We start from the raw sequence: 14494 nt of genomic DNA, 5'->3' as shown, positions 1-14494 counted from the left end.
ACAGTGCACCTGAACCATTAAAAACAAGAGAACTCAGAGCTCAAACCTCCACCAAGCACCAAAAATCCTTTTTTCTAGATATTCACAGTTATCTGATCATGGTACCATAATCAGTCAATTTAATCTAGTTTTAAAAAAGCCTTAAAAGGCTTTGAAGAACTTTATATCCCCATTATTAATGATACAATAGTAAAAATTTAAAAAAAAAGTGTATAGGCATGCCCATTTTTCCGAAAAACCACAATATAATGCACAATTCAGATTCAATTTAGATGAAACTTGGTGGGATAAAAAAGGAACCAATCGGACATAACAGAGTCAAATTTCATGAAGATCGGTCAATTATGAACTGAAATGTGAGTTTTTGAAATTTTGCTAATGATGAGAGAGAGGGATTTTTCCATTTTTTAAACAACTGATCTAGAATCAGTATACTGATCCTGATCCCCTCCAAAATTAAGTGTAATCTTCCATTGCGTAAGCTCTATCTTTGGTTAAAATTTAGTAAATATCTGTTGAGCACTTTTGATGTAATCCTGCAAACAAAAAAATACATATACATTTTTATCTATTTAAATCAATTTTCCATCTAAAGGCCCAATATCAATAAGTCCCTTAATCAATCATTTAATATGTCTTTTCTACTGTACGTAATGCAGTGCTGTAGGCTCAATTCCCAATGTAAACATTGATATCTTTAATACTGCACAAGAATACACAAGAAAGGACTGTTCAGAACAACTCAAGAATGTTTGACCAGAGAGACATGTAAACCCATGTAAATGTGCGATGGTAAAACAGGGGACGGGACCCAGATAAGCAAACTGCTTCTCTCGTCTCCTTTTTCGGCATGTACAAAAAATGTAAAAAAAAAAAAAAGTGAATGTAACCATGTCGGAAATAAACTGAATAAATAAAATAAAAATAAATAAATAAGTTAGAGTTGGTTTCCACAATGTACAGCATTAGTTCTCTAAGAATCTCTTCCATATTCAAAACAAATTGATACTGTAACTGATACATCAGGAACTGAATCAAAAATCCAATGGAATTGAGTAGAGAACGGACCCCTTGTGAATCGAAATGAAGAGATTTGATAAACTTGAATCCATACTCACTGCCAGCTCTACTACTAACAGACAGACAAAGAAAATATGACCTCCTTAGTGGAGCTTCTTATTAAACCACCTCTGCAGCAATTAATGCTAACAGCAAACTGAAACACCCTTATTAAATCCTAAGGGAAAAAAAAAAAGCTCCATATCACTAATTACCCCTCCGTGTGGTTGGTCTTTAGGCTAAATGGCAGTGAAATGCCAGTAGGAATGGAGCCGGTCCGTCACCATAAACAGGGCAGTGGCTGCGCTCAATAGACGCAGAGTCCTCTTTTTCATCTCGACTTCTGAGACGAGGCCTGATGGACAAAGTTGACACGTCACCAGTAGGGAACAAAGTTAAACTGTACGCTAATTAAACAACAGCCAATATGGAGCACCGAGGGGGGGCTCAGGAAGACCGGCGCCGGGCAGGGGTCGCTCAATGCTTCGTATATGGTTTTTCATCCCTGCTGTATTTGATTAACGTATGGACAGGTTTTTTTTTTCCTTCACCTCCTGTTGGTGTCAATTATTTCTTTTCATACTATTCTTCTCCCCTGGTTCCTCACATTGGATCTCCAGGTTATCACCTGCATCACTATGGAATCCCTCATCATTTTAAATGTTCTCATTGATTTTTTTTCTGTCGCACTTTTTGATCATATAAAGCACATTGATTTGCCTATACAAATAAATTTGCCCTGCCTTGCTTTAAGGCAGGGGTGTCAAACTCATTTTAGTTCAGGGGCCAAATACGGAGCAGTTTGATCTCAAGTGGGCCACAGATTTTATGTGGGAAAACAAGTAATTTAAACATTATTTTGCCCTAGTTTACACTTCTATGTATACGTAAAATACACAATATATAAGAAAGCGACCATATCCAAGCAATAAGTGATGAATGTCAGTCCCAACAGGGTCTTCACTTTAAATTTTCTAGATGTTGTGACCAATTTCTATTTAATTACGAGAAATATTGCAAATATTGTGGAATTTCATGTCTTTTCTGTCTTTCTTACTTTCTCCTGTGGGACAATTTATATGGCCCCCATGTTTACATGTAGTAACCAGAGGTGTAAAGAGTACTTTTATCTCCTACTTAAATAGAAGTAATGTTACTTGATTGAAATTGTACTAAAGTACAATTAAGTTTTTGTGTATTTGTGTTGTCATTTTGCATATTTTGGAGTAATTTTTGTATATTTCTGTTGTTGTTTTTGCTTGTTTGTTAGTACTGTGGGTTTGTGGAGCAATTTTTTGTGTTAATCTTTTTGTGTACTTTTGTTGTCATTTTCTGTAATTTTGTACATTTTTTGAGTGATTTTGTGTATTTTTGTTGTTGTTTTGAGTTATTTGGAGTAATTTTGTGTATCACTCTAGTAGTTTTGTTCATTTTCATAGCAGTTTCAGTGTTTTTGGAATATAGTGTTTTTTCTTGTCTTTTTGTTGTAAAAAATACACAAAATGACTTTAAAAAATGTACAAAGTTACAGAAACTTTGTACATTTTTTAAGTCATTGTGTATTTTTTTTGTAATTTTGTGTATTTTTGTTGTCGTGTTGTTCTGTTGGGAGTAATTTTGTGTGTTACTGTTGTAGTTTTATTCATTTTGGTAGTAGTTTTGAGTGTTTTTGGAGTATTCTATGTTTTTTTTTCTTGTCTTTTACTGTATTTTCCTGCAATGTTGTCATTCTTTGTATTTTTTAGAAATGTATTCTCGCTTTTGTTTGGTGTATTTTTCTGTCATTTTGTACGTTTACTTTGGGGGCCACATAAAAATTAGACCAAGTTGCCCATGTCTGCCATTAGAACTCGCTGTCCAGCTGTTGTGAGCACCAGAGGAGGAAGTGAAGACTTGTGAACAGGCATGGGTTTAAACTATTAGCGTGCTGCATATAATACGTCTATGTAGCAGCGCAAAGGTCCGACCGGCTGCCTCTGAATCGTATGAGTCATCCTCATTGCAGCTTATGGACCGCAATCCCAAGAGCCTTTAGAGAAAAAAAAAAAATTCTATTAACTTGCATTAGTTTCCTTCCTCCCCCCATTACATCCACAGAGCCAAACACATCCACCATTTATGCTGCTTCCCATTTCCCCCAAAGCTGTATCACATACAAACTGCCAACATTGTAACATGTATGTATGTATGTATGTTCATGTCTGCCAATTCCCACATAAAAGAATAAAACCTGCTTTCATTCATGAAGCTTGATTATATACAGTACGTTCTTTCACAACAACCTACATATTAGTGGAACAAATATCAGCTTCTTGTGTGAAACTTAAGTGATAAATGTTTTCAAGCTGATTAGCCATTTGAAACACCACAACATTTTCTGCTCATGCGGCCCTCGGCCTAATTCTGTGCAGCCCTCAAGACAAAACCACCAAAAATTATAATTCAAGTAATTGGAAGTAATATGAAGCCCAACATAATACACAAAATTACTCCAAAAATACATAAAACAACAACAAAAACAAAAAATTATTCCAAAAATACACAAAAAACACTCATAATACACACTAAAGGATATTAGAGACACAAAAAATCCACCTAAACTCATAAAACAATGACACATATACAAAATGACATGAAAGAAACACACAATGTTAACATAATTGCATACAACGCAATAAATACTGACAAACTCCAAAAAGGCACAGATTGACAATAAACAAAATGCAAACATAACACACAAGAAAAAAATAACAAATACACAAAATGCCAGCAAAAATTCCCAAAATGACAGATAAATAAACAAAATTACTCCAAAAACACACAAAACAATGGCAAAATGCACAGAATGTCAACAAAAATACACAAAGCAACAACAAAAACACAAAATATTCCACAAAATACACAAAAAAGAATATTAGACACACAAAACATTCACCTAAACTCACAAAACAATGACACATGTCCAAAATGACACTAAAGAAACACACAATGCTAACACAATTGCATACAAGACAATAAATACTGAAAAACTCCAAAAAGGCACAGATTCACTAAATGCAAACATAACACAAGAAATAAAAATAAGAAAAACACATAATGAACAAAAATACACAAAACGACAACAAAATGCACAGAAGATTCCAAAAACACACGAAAAAGACTCATAATACACAAAAGAATATCAAACACACAAAACATCCACCAAAACAATGACACATATACAGTACAAAATGACACTAAAGAAACACACAATAAATACTGAAAAAACTCAAACAAAAATGCAACCATAACACACAAGTAAAATATAACAAAAACACAAATAATGACTCTTAAAATACATAAAATACCAGCAGAAATTCCCAAAATGACAGATAAATACACAAAATTACTCCAAAAACAAATGACTGAATGACTACAAACTCAAAAAAAGCTACACAAAAATACAACAAACAACAAAAAAACCCTTTGTTTTTTTCTGTGTCATTATTCTTAATACTGGCATGAACGTTGATAATGTGGCCCTCGGATCAGACAATCACATTTTTGTGGCCCCGCTGCGATACCAGTTGCCCATCCCTGTTCTAGGCTGACGGGGCCTCTGTTTGTGCACCGTGTTTGTACCAATTGCTCAAATTTGGCAACTTCACCCATGATAAAGATTCCATTAGTAGATAAACAGCATCTTTAGGGAACCGTAGAGAGCGGTACAGGAGACAGTTAGAGAGGACGAGTGGAAGAAGGGAATGGATGGGAATGGCAGCTTGTTGTTAACTTTAATCATGTGACCAAACATTGGTTGTGTAATAAGTGTGATTATCAGCCTCATTGTGGTTCAGCTGATGGCCTCTGGGGTCAAGTGTGACATGTGAATCCATCACGATACGAGCTGGAGACAGTAATGAGACAAAGTTTGAAGATGCTTTAAATTCCACATTTTCTTATTAACATAAATCCTCTGACAGGGATTTGCTCACAAACAAATATCGAAGCTTGAAATTGCCCCTCGAAAGTTTGTTATTGACGCCACCAATAACAACTGGTTTGTTGTCAAATGGTCTCAGGTGCCATTGCATTGTGGGATTTGGAGTCCCGTAGAAGAATTAGCTGAAGCGAAAAAGTTACTATATAGGGACATAAGTATGTAGTGCGTTCACATTAGATTATATGGAAGGATTGAGTACGCTAGAAATACCCAGATGTACAGTATATCGGGACATTGTTTAAGTATGCACGGTGGGCACACTAGTCATAATCAACCGCCCCATGATGCATTGCAAGTGGAATGTAAAATCGTCTTGAAACTGGCTTCAAGCTAAAAATCAAAACATTCAATTTTCAAAACAAAAGCATCTCTTCTTGTCTTCCATGAGTTTTTGAACACTTTTGTAAATAGGGCTCTTGTTTTGAAGTTCACAGGAAGTTGTGTCACTAGCACAATGGCAGGTCTACAAAAATCTCTGAAATGTCGGCATGAAATGTGTTTCTGCGATTTTTATGAATCAAATTAGCACATGTTGATATTCTACTTGGTCACTTTCTCACTGGGGTTGCTAGGAGACAGTGTGACGAAGCTCTCCCGTGAATATCTAACTTGTACAATGATGTAGTGACCAACTGGTGACATGTAGGTGGCAGCAGCGCACCTTTGGATGACAGATCAACCGTGATAAGCAGAGCTCAGAGGGAGAGGAAAGGGGTTTACAAGACAGAAAATGACGCTACGAGAGTTGATGCTGAAGTTCCCAGTAGTGCACACTTGACCAGAGCCTGTGTGGAAGTAAGTGGACTATTGAGAGTGTCGCCATGGTGAGATAAAACGATCAAAAAACAAGGCAAGCGGTGAGACTCGGCATGTCCGGGAGGAGGAGGAGGTTGCGTGTGGGGAAACTGACGGGGGGAGAGACTTGGAGGAAGACCAAAATACAGTAAGAAATCCATTAAATTCTGACTGAGATAGCAAAAAAATAATAATGTTGCCATCAAAAGTCCGGTCTCAGTGTTGTTTTGTAGTTTTATAGAAGGAAACCAATGTTGAGGTGTCACTAAAGCAAAAAAATTTAATAGCTTCAAAGTCACTAATAGATTTTTTCAGAAAAAGCCGTTTTTCTCAGCTTTTTGTCACAAACTGGCAATTTGTGTGAAACTTGCCTCTATTCAACTGCTGATTACGGAAGAACGAAACCAGCTAGAAACTAAATATTTTTTTTCTGATGAAAGTAGTGTCTAATCTTTCAGAATTTGGTTTTAGAATTCAGATTGTCATAGTCCAAAATATTCTGTGGGTCTTGAAAAATCAGTGAAAATCATCTAAAACACCTGGCAATATGGGGTTGGCTGCTCTGAAAATGGCTGGCAGTGAATGAGTTAAGGTAGTTTTTTTTCAGGTTTGTTTTGCAATTGTTTTTGTTTAATTCATTCATTACAACTTTGCTATATTCACAAAGGAGACAGTATTTACTAAGTGATCACATTAAAGTTGGATTTTTTTTGTCTGTTTTTTTAAAATAACTTATCATTTTAAGTTTGATGATATGAAGAGAGGGTACAACTGATCAAAGGGAGGGAAAAAAGTTTGGAACCATTGATTTTAAAGCATTGATGGGTTTCTTCATGACTTCAACTAGCATATTTTTAAAGAAAAATGCTGTTTTTATGCTTTATCTGGATTTGTGTCAGGTTGCCTTGTTCCTGGATTTGCCATGGAACATCACAATAATTAATAATTGTGCCTAAACTGCAAACCGGGATGCAAAATAATAACTGGCATAACTAGAACTCTTAAAATATGTAAATTACATGACTGAAATACAGAAATTACATTTTGAATTAGATATTGGAATCATAAAAATAAAAATTGCCTTTAATTATCTATATATTTATTGGACAGGGACAATGCAGTCAAACATAGCACATGCTTGCAGCTGATGTGATGTATATGGAGACTATAGCTAATGCTAATTCTCAACTCTAGTGCCTGGTTGGGCTTTTTCACAACATTGCGATACAATACGAAATATACAAAAAAAATTGATAATTTGATCAAAAGTATACCTGTTTGATTATTTCCAGGTTTCTTTATCTATTTATTCACCTTCATTTCACTCTTTTAGAATATGCTATGGAAACTGTTCATTTCATAGACCGTATGAAGTGAGAACACTCTCTAGAGACCCCCCCCCCACCCTCGCGGACCCAGCTGGACTAAGGCACGGCTGACTGGAAACGCCTGGATGTTTGGTGTCTGCCTCCAAACCAAATCACAGCCATGCTACAACAAAAAGGAGACGAGGGGGGAAGCCACACAACAGTACAAAAAACACACACACACACACACACACACACACACACGAGCACAAAAGGCACCAAAGCTGCAGACTTCATTTTTCTAAAGGAGCGACAGCTGCACAACAGACACTACACAACTTCTTCTTAAGGCAACATTTGTCTCAAAGTCTACAGTGAAGTTAAGCTTCTTTAAATGTTACACTTTATTAACAAAGTAGTGTTTTGTAGAAGACACATTGGTCTAAAAATGAATTCATTAAGCTAATTTACTTAATGATCCAGTGAAGTCTTCTGTCTGAGAGGACATCTGTTACTATGTGTGTGTGTGTGTGTGTTGTTGTGTTTTTGTTTTGTCTTTTTAATTGGGCATTTACTGCCCCCTTCTGGCTGTAATGCAACATTGCAAAAAAATTATTTTACTGTGTTCCTATGACTAGACGTACTCATACTGCCACCTGGTGGTCATATGATGAAAAATTAAAACAGGGCACTACTAGACAGCAAACACAATCATGAAACATTAACTATTGTTTATGAACTACATTTTTATATATTTTATTATGAATTTTAAATGTTTTTTTTTTGTTGTTTCCCCCTCGTTTAATGGATCTTTACCAATAAACATCAAACTAGAAACTTTTAAGGAGATGACCATTAAATTACATGTTTATTATTGAGATTACGGAATTTTAACATTTACGTTATTATAATTATTTATAATAATCATCATCATCACCATAATACATTGATAGGATGATTTACTTTAGAGCCAATCAAAACAACCATTTCCTTGTATTCTAGATATTGTACAAACATTGTGCTTTAAAAATGTTATGATTTCCTTCACTAGTTTTTGATTTGACAGAATTTGTTACCTATGCCATGTGAACAAAAACATAATCAAATAAAGAAAATCACACAATCTTGCTAGGCATAAAATGAAATGAAAAGGCAGGCAAAATTGTGTGATTTTGTTTATGTAGGTAATATGAGCTCATTTAAAAAAAACGGTAGTTATTTTATTATCTGTATAAAGAGGCTGAACAACTGTGGATATCTCAAATTCACCAAATTAATGAAACTCCACAATATTTTTGGGGGCTTGTATTTTTCCTTTGTTTATATCACAGGAATGCAGTTGTTGTAGGAAATAACACTCAATTTAGAAACAAATCTTCCAATTTCTCACAAACAATTCCACAAATTGACTTTAAATTACACAAAAAATGGTAACTAATTTTTTTTGAAGTGGATTAAACTGAACAATGCAGTTAAAATTGTGCTTTTTTCCCCCCCACCGAAAATATCTGTGGTCCACTTGAGATCAAACTGGTCCGTATTTGGCCCCTGAACTAAAATTAGTGACACTGCAGGTGTGTGATATCTGTGTGTTTTCCTCTCAGGAGTGTTCGTGTGTGGACCCTCACCGAGCTGGTGGGCTTTTCTGAGGGAGGACAGGGAGGCGTTGAGGCGAGCGCACTCTTCTTCACTGGCTCCAAACTTCTGCAGCAGCTCACACACCTGATCCTCACTCATCTTCAGCAGACCCTCCAGGGTCACCTCACCCGGACTCATCTCCTACGGAAACACCCCAAACATCCACTTTATTCTAAAGATCCATAGATGGAGGGAACTCTTCGTTTTAATGTGCTAATAACACTAATGATAATCAGTGTTGTTGTGTGTGGAATATATAGGTTTTTAATCACATATCTCTGCAACATTCATCATTCATCAGGCAGGCAACTTGCACAAAACTACCCTCGCCGGAAACTAGTGCTTTTTCATCATCAGACGTGAGCAACTGGTGGCCCTTAGATTAATTTTGTACGTCTCCAATGCACAAAATGGTGAAAAAAAAAAACATATAAAATTATGGAAAAATACACAAAATGACAAAAATACAAAAGAGACAAGATGAATACAAAAATACAGAAAAATAGAAAAACATACAAGACAATAAATTATGCAAAACAGCAGCAAAAATGCGCAAAATAACTAATAAAACACACAAAAAGCCAACAAACATACACCAAATGCCTTGAAAAACACAAAACCACAACAAACATACAAAATGAGAAATAATATACAAAAATACACACAGTGACTCCAAAAACACACAAAACAACAACAAAAGCACATAAAACCCTATATATCATATTTCTGCACCTGAGCGAAACGGAAAGCACTGCCAACATGTTCTAGAAGTTCTGACTGATGTCAAAATAAGTCATCATGTCTTGTTTTTCTTAGTCAAAATTATTATTGTTTCTCGATTTAAAACAAAATATTGGAATCTTTTTAAGTAACAACATTTTTTCAACTGTCAGTTGTATTCATGCCCTTAAAAAAATTCTCCAAAAAGACAAAAATATTTTTTAGAATATTATCGAATTTACCACAAAACATCCATCCATCCATTTTCCAACGCGAGGAACCACAACAATATTTAACAATATACTACCACAAAATAGCGTATTATGTGTGGACAAAATAAAGAGAGACAGTTCATGATCATAAATATATTTTCAGCAGCATATCCAAAAGAAAACCAGCACAAAAACAGCTTCATGGAAGTAACATTTTACAGTTCTACAATTTTATAAGTGGTATCACCGATTTGGGGGGGGAAAAAAACACAAATTGACACATTAGAAGTCGAATGCCGACATCGGCGAGACATATGCGTGCTATCTGGAATGTCAAGTTACTTTTTGTCGCCTTTCAAATACATTAACTAAAAAATATTTATCTATTCTTTATATAACATTGTGTTCATGTGAACTGAGATGTGTAAGAATTTGAAGATGCAAGATACTGTTTTGTTGTTATTTCTTGATGTCAATTTATTTCATTTTAAATTGTTTTTAACTTGCCATTTACGTGATCAATATAAATCAAATCAAACATTACTCTATGTAAACATTACAATACGGCATGGTTGTGGCGAAGAGGAACACTGTGTCCCTCTGGAAGACTGATATACCCTCCTTCAGGACCTGGCTACAGGAAATGACCAACTTGTTACACATGGAGAGGGTCCGATATAGTGTCTCTCTTTTTATTTATTTTTTTGTTTTTTCTTGTCAATGTACTGTATGTTTATAAAATTGAAAATTTATAAATAAAATATTTAAAGACAAACTTCAATCCTATTCTCTGACTTATGAGAACGTGCAGAAATGTATCCATGTTGTGCAGAAATGTGACGTCATAAGCAAAGTCAGCACAGACAGAGCGAGAAAGACCATATCTCTATATTATATTGGTGTAGAATAGTGTGCATTTCTTTATTGTTGCTGGAAATGTTTTGTTTTTTTAAAGTGACATAACATCATTGGTAGATAACATGCTGTGATCTACCAAGGTGCCAGTTAAATACTATATTTTTTACTTGAAACCCAGAATTAACAAACTGTTTAAGTATGATGTTTGACAGTGCCATATTACTGGCTTTATTTTTAATTAGAATACTCTACAATTGTTTTTATGCAGATTTTGTTAATGCTTGAATTTGTCTTTGCTCTTTCAGGAAAAAATGCAATTACTCATTAGCTAATTAGAGAAAATCATTCAAATAATCAGGTTAATAATGTAATTGTTGCCCAGTACTAATGTATTTGTTGTTCTAGCAAAAACTATACTACAATAGAATGAAACACAGGGGGTTTTTATAGGCAGAATTCTCATTTTAGTATTTTTTGTTTGGATTGTTTTCACTATGTGTTTATTGCAAATGTTTATCAGTCACAATACAGAGAATTGTTTTACAAACTACAAACTAAGGCTGAAAGATTAATTGCATTTGCGATATTAACGCAATATCATAAAACGCAATTTTCTAATTGCAAAAGCTGCATTTTTTTTTTTTTTTTTTTCTTGTCCTGTCTTCTACTGTCCTGTTAAGTTCAGAGAGTGTTTAAAAAGTGCAGTCCACATGTTTCATGAAACGTGACGTTAGTTAGATATGTTGAAGAGGTAAAGCCACAGATTTGTTTGCGTTATTGTTGTAATCTGTGCTTTAACATTTATATTTATTTAAAATTTAAATAAATCTGAAATTGTTTAATATGATTGATTTATTGCTTGTGTTCACTGAAAAATGACATGACAAGAGGCCCTTGAAAAAATAATCGCATTCGCAATATTGAGGGAAAAAAATTGCAATTAGATTATTTTCCAAAATCGTTCAGCCCTACTACAAAGTGCACAAAATGTTGAATAATCAGTATAGTGTCGACAGTTTTCATCTATGACTGCCAAATAGTATTTTTTTTTTTTTTTTTTTAATTATATATATTCCAAAATATTTTTTTGTTTTCTTTAAATTGTAGTTCTCTTGTTAATCTACCTAACCCAGTCACATTTAAAGGCATCATTTATTTAAATAATCTTAATAATTTGAATATCTTGTATTTGTTTATAATCTAAAAACATGCAGATCTAATTCGGATTTAGTGTTTTTTTTTTTTTGGTTAGTTTTTTTCCACTCAGATTTCTGCAAATCTACTTGTTTTGTCCTTTTTTTATTTGATGATTCGGGTCAGATTACTGTGCACAGGCCAGAAGTTTTAGTTGCACTATATCTTTTCTTAAATGTCACTTTTTTTTTTGCAACGCACAGTTTATATAATTGAAGAATCTTGAAGGATCCTTGTGTCTGTCCTACCTGTGTGACCTCTTTCCTCAGGTTGACGATGCGGAACCAGTGTCCGAGGCGAGGGAAGTCTTCCAGCTCCGCACTGCGCTCCTCTAAGGCCACTTTACACTTACACGACAGCTGGCGGCTGAAGTACTTCACCAACTTCCCCTGAAAGAAAAGCAAGAATGAACAAATTAGTGAGGGAACGCCTTTAAACATAGCTTTTATGTTTCATAGGACTGGCTCGAAACATGTGCTATATTATCTTTGTTGAGTTGATAGGTATTGGAATTTAAACAAGTTGAATAATAATTCATAGAAACCAACATGTGGGCTTGTTTAATTATGCCACCAAGCACAATAACACTTTGGTTAAGCAGGAAAATAGAATAATTTTGCTACTGTTGTTATGTTTCACTTCTTTTTCTTGTTCATATTTCTGAATATTTTATTGCTACTGTAACAACCAAATTTATGGCACTAATAAAGTTTATTCTTATGTCATATCTATTTTATCTAAGATTAGCTAGTAGGGTTGTCCCAATCCGATATCGATAGAGTAAAAATATACATATCGTACAAAAGTACAAATATCGGATTCAAATTTCCGAATTTCCGATTTTTTTTTTTTTTTTTTTATTTAATTGTAGAATACTGTGGATATTATGTTGAAGGTTAAAATGTATGTAACCAATTGGTTAATAATAAATGGGTCAGTTTTTCTCATCCCTACTGTTGTTGACTATTGTTCTCTGTTTGAGTGACATCACTTGATCAAACCTTTTCTAACATTCCACACCACAAAATAAGCAATTTTTTTTTTTTTTTTTTTTATTAAAGAAAAAAAATTAAAAAAATAAAACAGTGATAAAAGTATGTGTGATTCATGCTGATATCGGATCAAAATCGGTATCGGCCGATACACAAGGCAGCAATATCGGTATCATATCGGAAATGAAACACTTGTATTGGGACATCCCTAGAAACATTTAGCAATACTTTACATACTGGGTAAGAGCATGTGGTTGGTCACAATGAGTAGTTATTATCCTCACAGAATACATATTCGCCAAAATTCTCAAATACATTAATAAACAAAAAAATAATAATAATAATAAAAAGAGGCGCTTCACATTTATCTCCTCCATCATGATGATATCCACAGAAATAGTATGGACAATGTATATACATTTATACAGTATATTTCATCAAAATATACAGGTGAAGTAGCCATAACAATATAATCTATGACCATAATCTATTACTTAATGATTGTTTCCAATATCCTATTGTGTGGACTTGTTGGGATCCACCTTCAAAATGACCATAAATGCAATATTGAATCCACAATCATCGATCAATAAAGCTGATTAGTAGACACACATAAACCCACTAAATTCTGGGATTTGTTTTACAACAAAATAATGCAAATAATGTTCAGAGCAAAGTTTAAAAAAAAAAAAAAAAAATGCTCCCTGACTCAGCACAGAGGTTCTTTTCAATTCAGGAGAGTCTGTATAATCTTAGAAGAGTTTATATATTCACTGTAAAAAAAACATGTGAGTCTATTGTTAAATTATTGAATGAAGCCAAAATAAATTTAAAAACATGTCATTATTTTATGGTTTTCAAGAAAATGGTTTGTGAATCTATTTTTGAAGTGTGACTGATTATCTGTTGTTTCTTTGCATAAGTTGATAATGTAGGACAGGCTTTTACAGTATATACTGTACGCAGTTTACTTCTGTCTTTACCTTTTCATTCATTACTCAACATATGACTATTGATTTTGTTTGACAAGTTTATACCGTGAAAAATGGTTAAAGTTGCATTATGATTGAATAAACTAAAACTAAACTAACACCAGTAAAAATGATGATAAAATAACAACTTTAAAGTTTATTTTTAACCAAACAGCAAACTTTGAAGTAAAACTCAAATTAATTTAAAGAATTTCCAGAAATTTCTGACCTCAAAAAGTGAAGTAAAGCTTCCTAAACGATCCCTTTGTTTTTGACAGTAAAGGATAAAGTTTCTAATGAAGATCTTTGTTAATCATTAATAATGTCCTTTCCGAGCATCTCCATTGTTTGCGTTTTAAATTTCAGGGAATGATACAAAAAACACAAGAATTCCAAAAAGTTAAATTTAACCTAATTGAGAATTGACATTGTTTTCCTCTTATATTAATTAATCTATTGACATATTATTTCTGTGCTGATCTCACCGTTACAATGTGATTATTGTTTATTTGTTCATTCCTCCTAAATCTACTAATAAAATCCTACTAGTTTCTCATCATTGCGTATATTGTGAGAAAGACTGGAACCTCTTGTAGAATATGATCTAAACCCACAGTTTGAATGATGTAATGAAGAAGATTGAACAACGGTGAACGGTGCTGTGCGTGGTCTGACTCTGAGTGTACACCTACAGCGTGAGAGCTAGAGAATTAGACAGCACTGGCCTACATCACTGGATACCAAAGTAGAAACCAGTGGAGGAGGG

The 14494-nt window shown here is 34.0% G+C and overlaps 1 protein-coding gene across 8 annotated transcripts in view; it reads right to left on the bottom strand.

Annotated features, from left to right (window-relative positions):
• The window catches only part of ksr2 (kinase suppressor of ras 2), a 152406-nt gene that overhangs the window by 121974 nt on the left and 15938 nt on the right, over positions 1-14494 (bottom strand). For all 8 annotated transcript variants that reach the window (XM_028458470.1, XM_028458471.1, XM_028458475.1 and 5 more), the window contains exons 2-3: positions 12014-12154; positions 8772-8922 (exon numbers count right to left, since the gene is read on the bottom strand). In XM_028458470.1, coding sequence (XP_028314271.1) covers positions 8772-8922; positions 12014-12154 — 292 coding nt within the window. The remainder of the gene's footprint in view (positions 1-8771; positions 8923-12013; positions 12155-14494) is intronic.

Source organism: Gouania willdenowi, chromosome 9, assembly GCF_900634775.1.
Source record: "Gouania willdenowi chromosome 9, fGouWil2.1, whole genome shotgun sequence".
In the NCBI taxonomy this organism is placed as follows: domain Eukaryota; kingdom Metazoa; phylum Chordata; class Actinopteri; order Blenniiformes; family Gobiesocidae; genus Gouania; species Gouania willdenowi.
The sequence above is the reverse complement of the archived record's forward strand: the minus strand, read 5'-3'. Positions and strand labels throughout refer to the sequence as shown.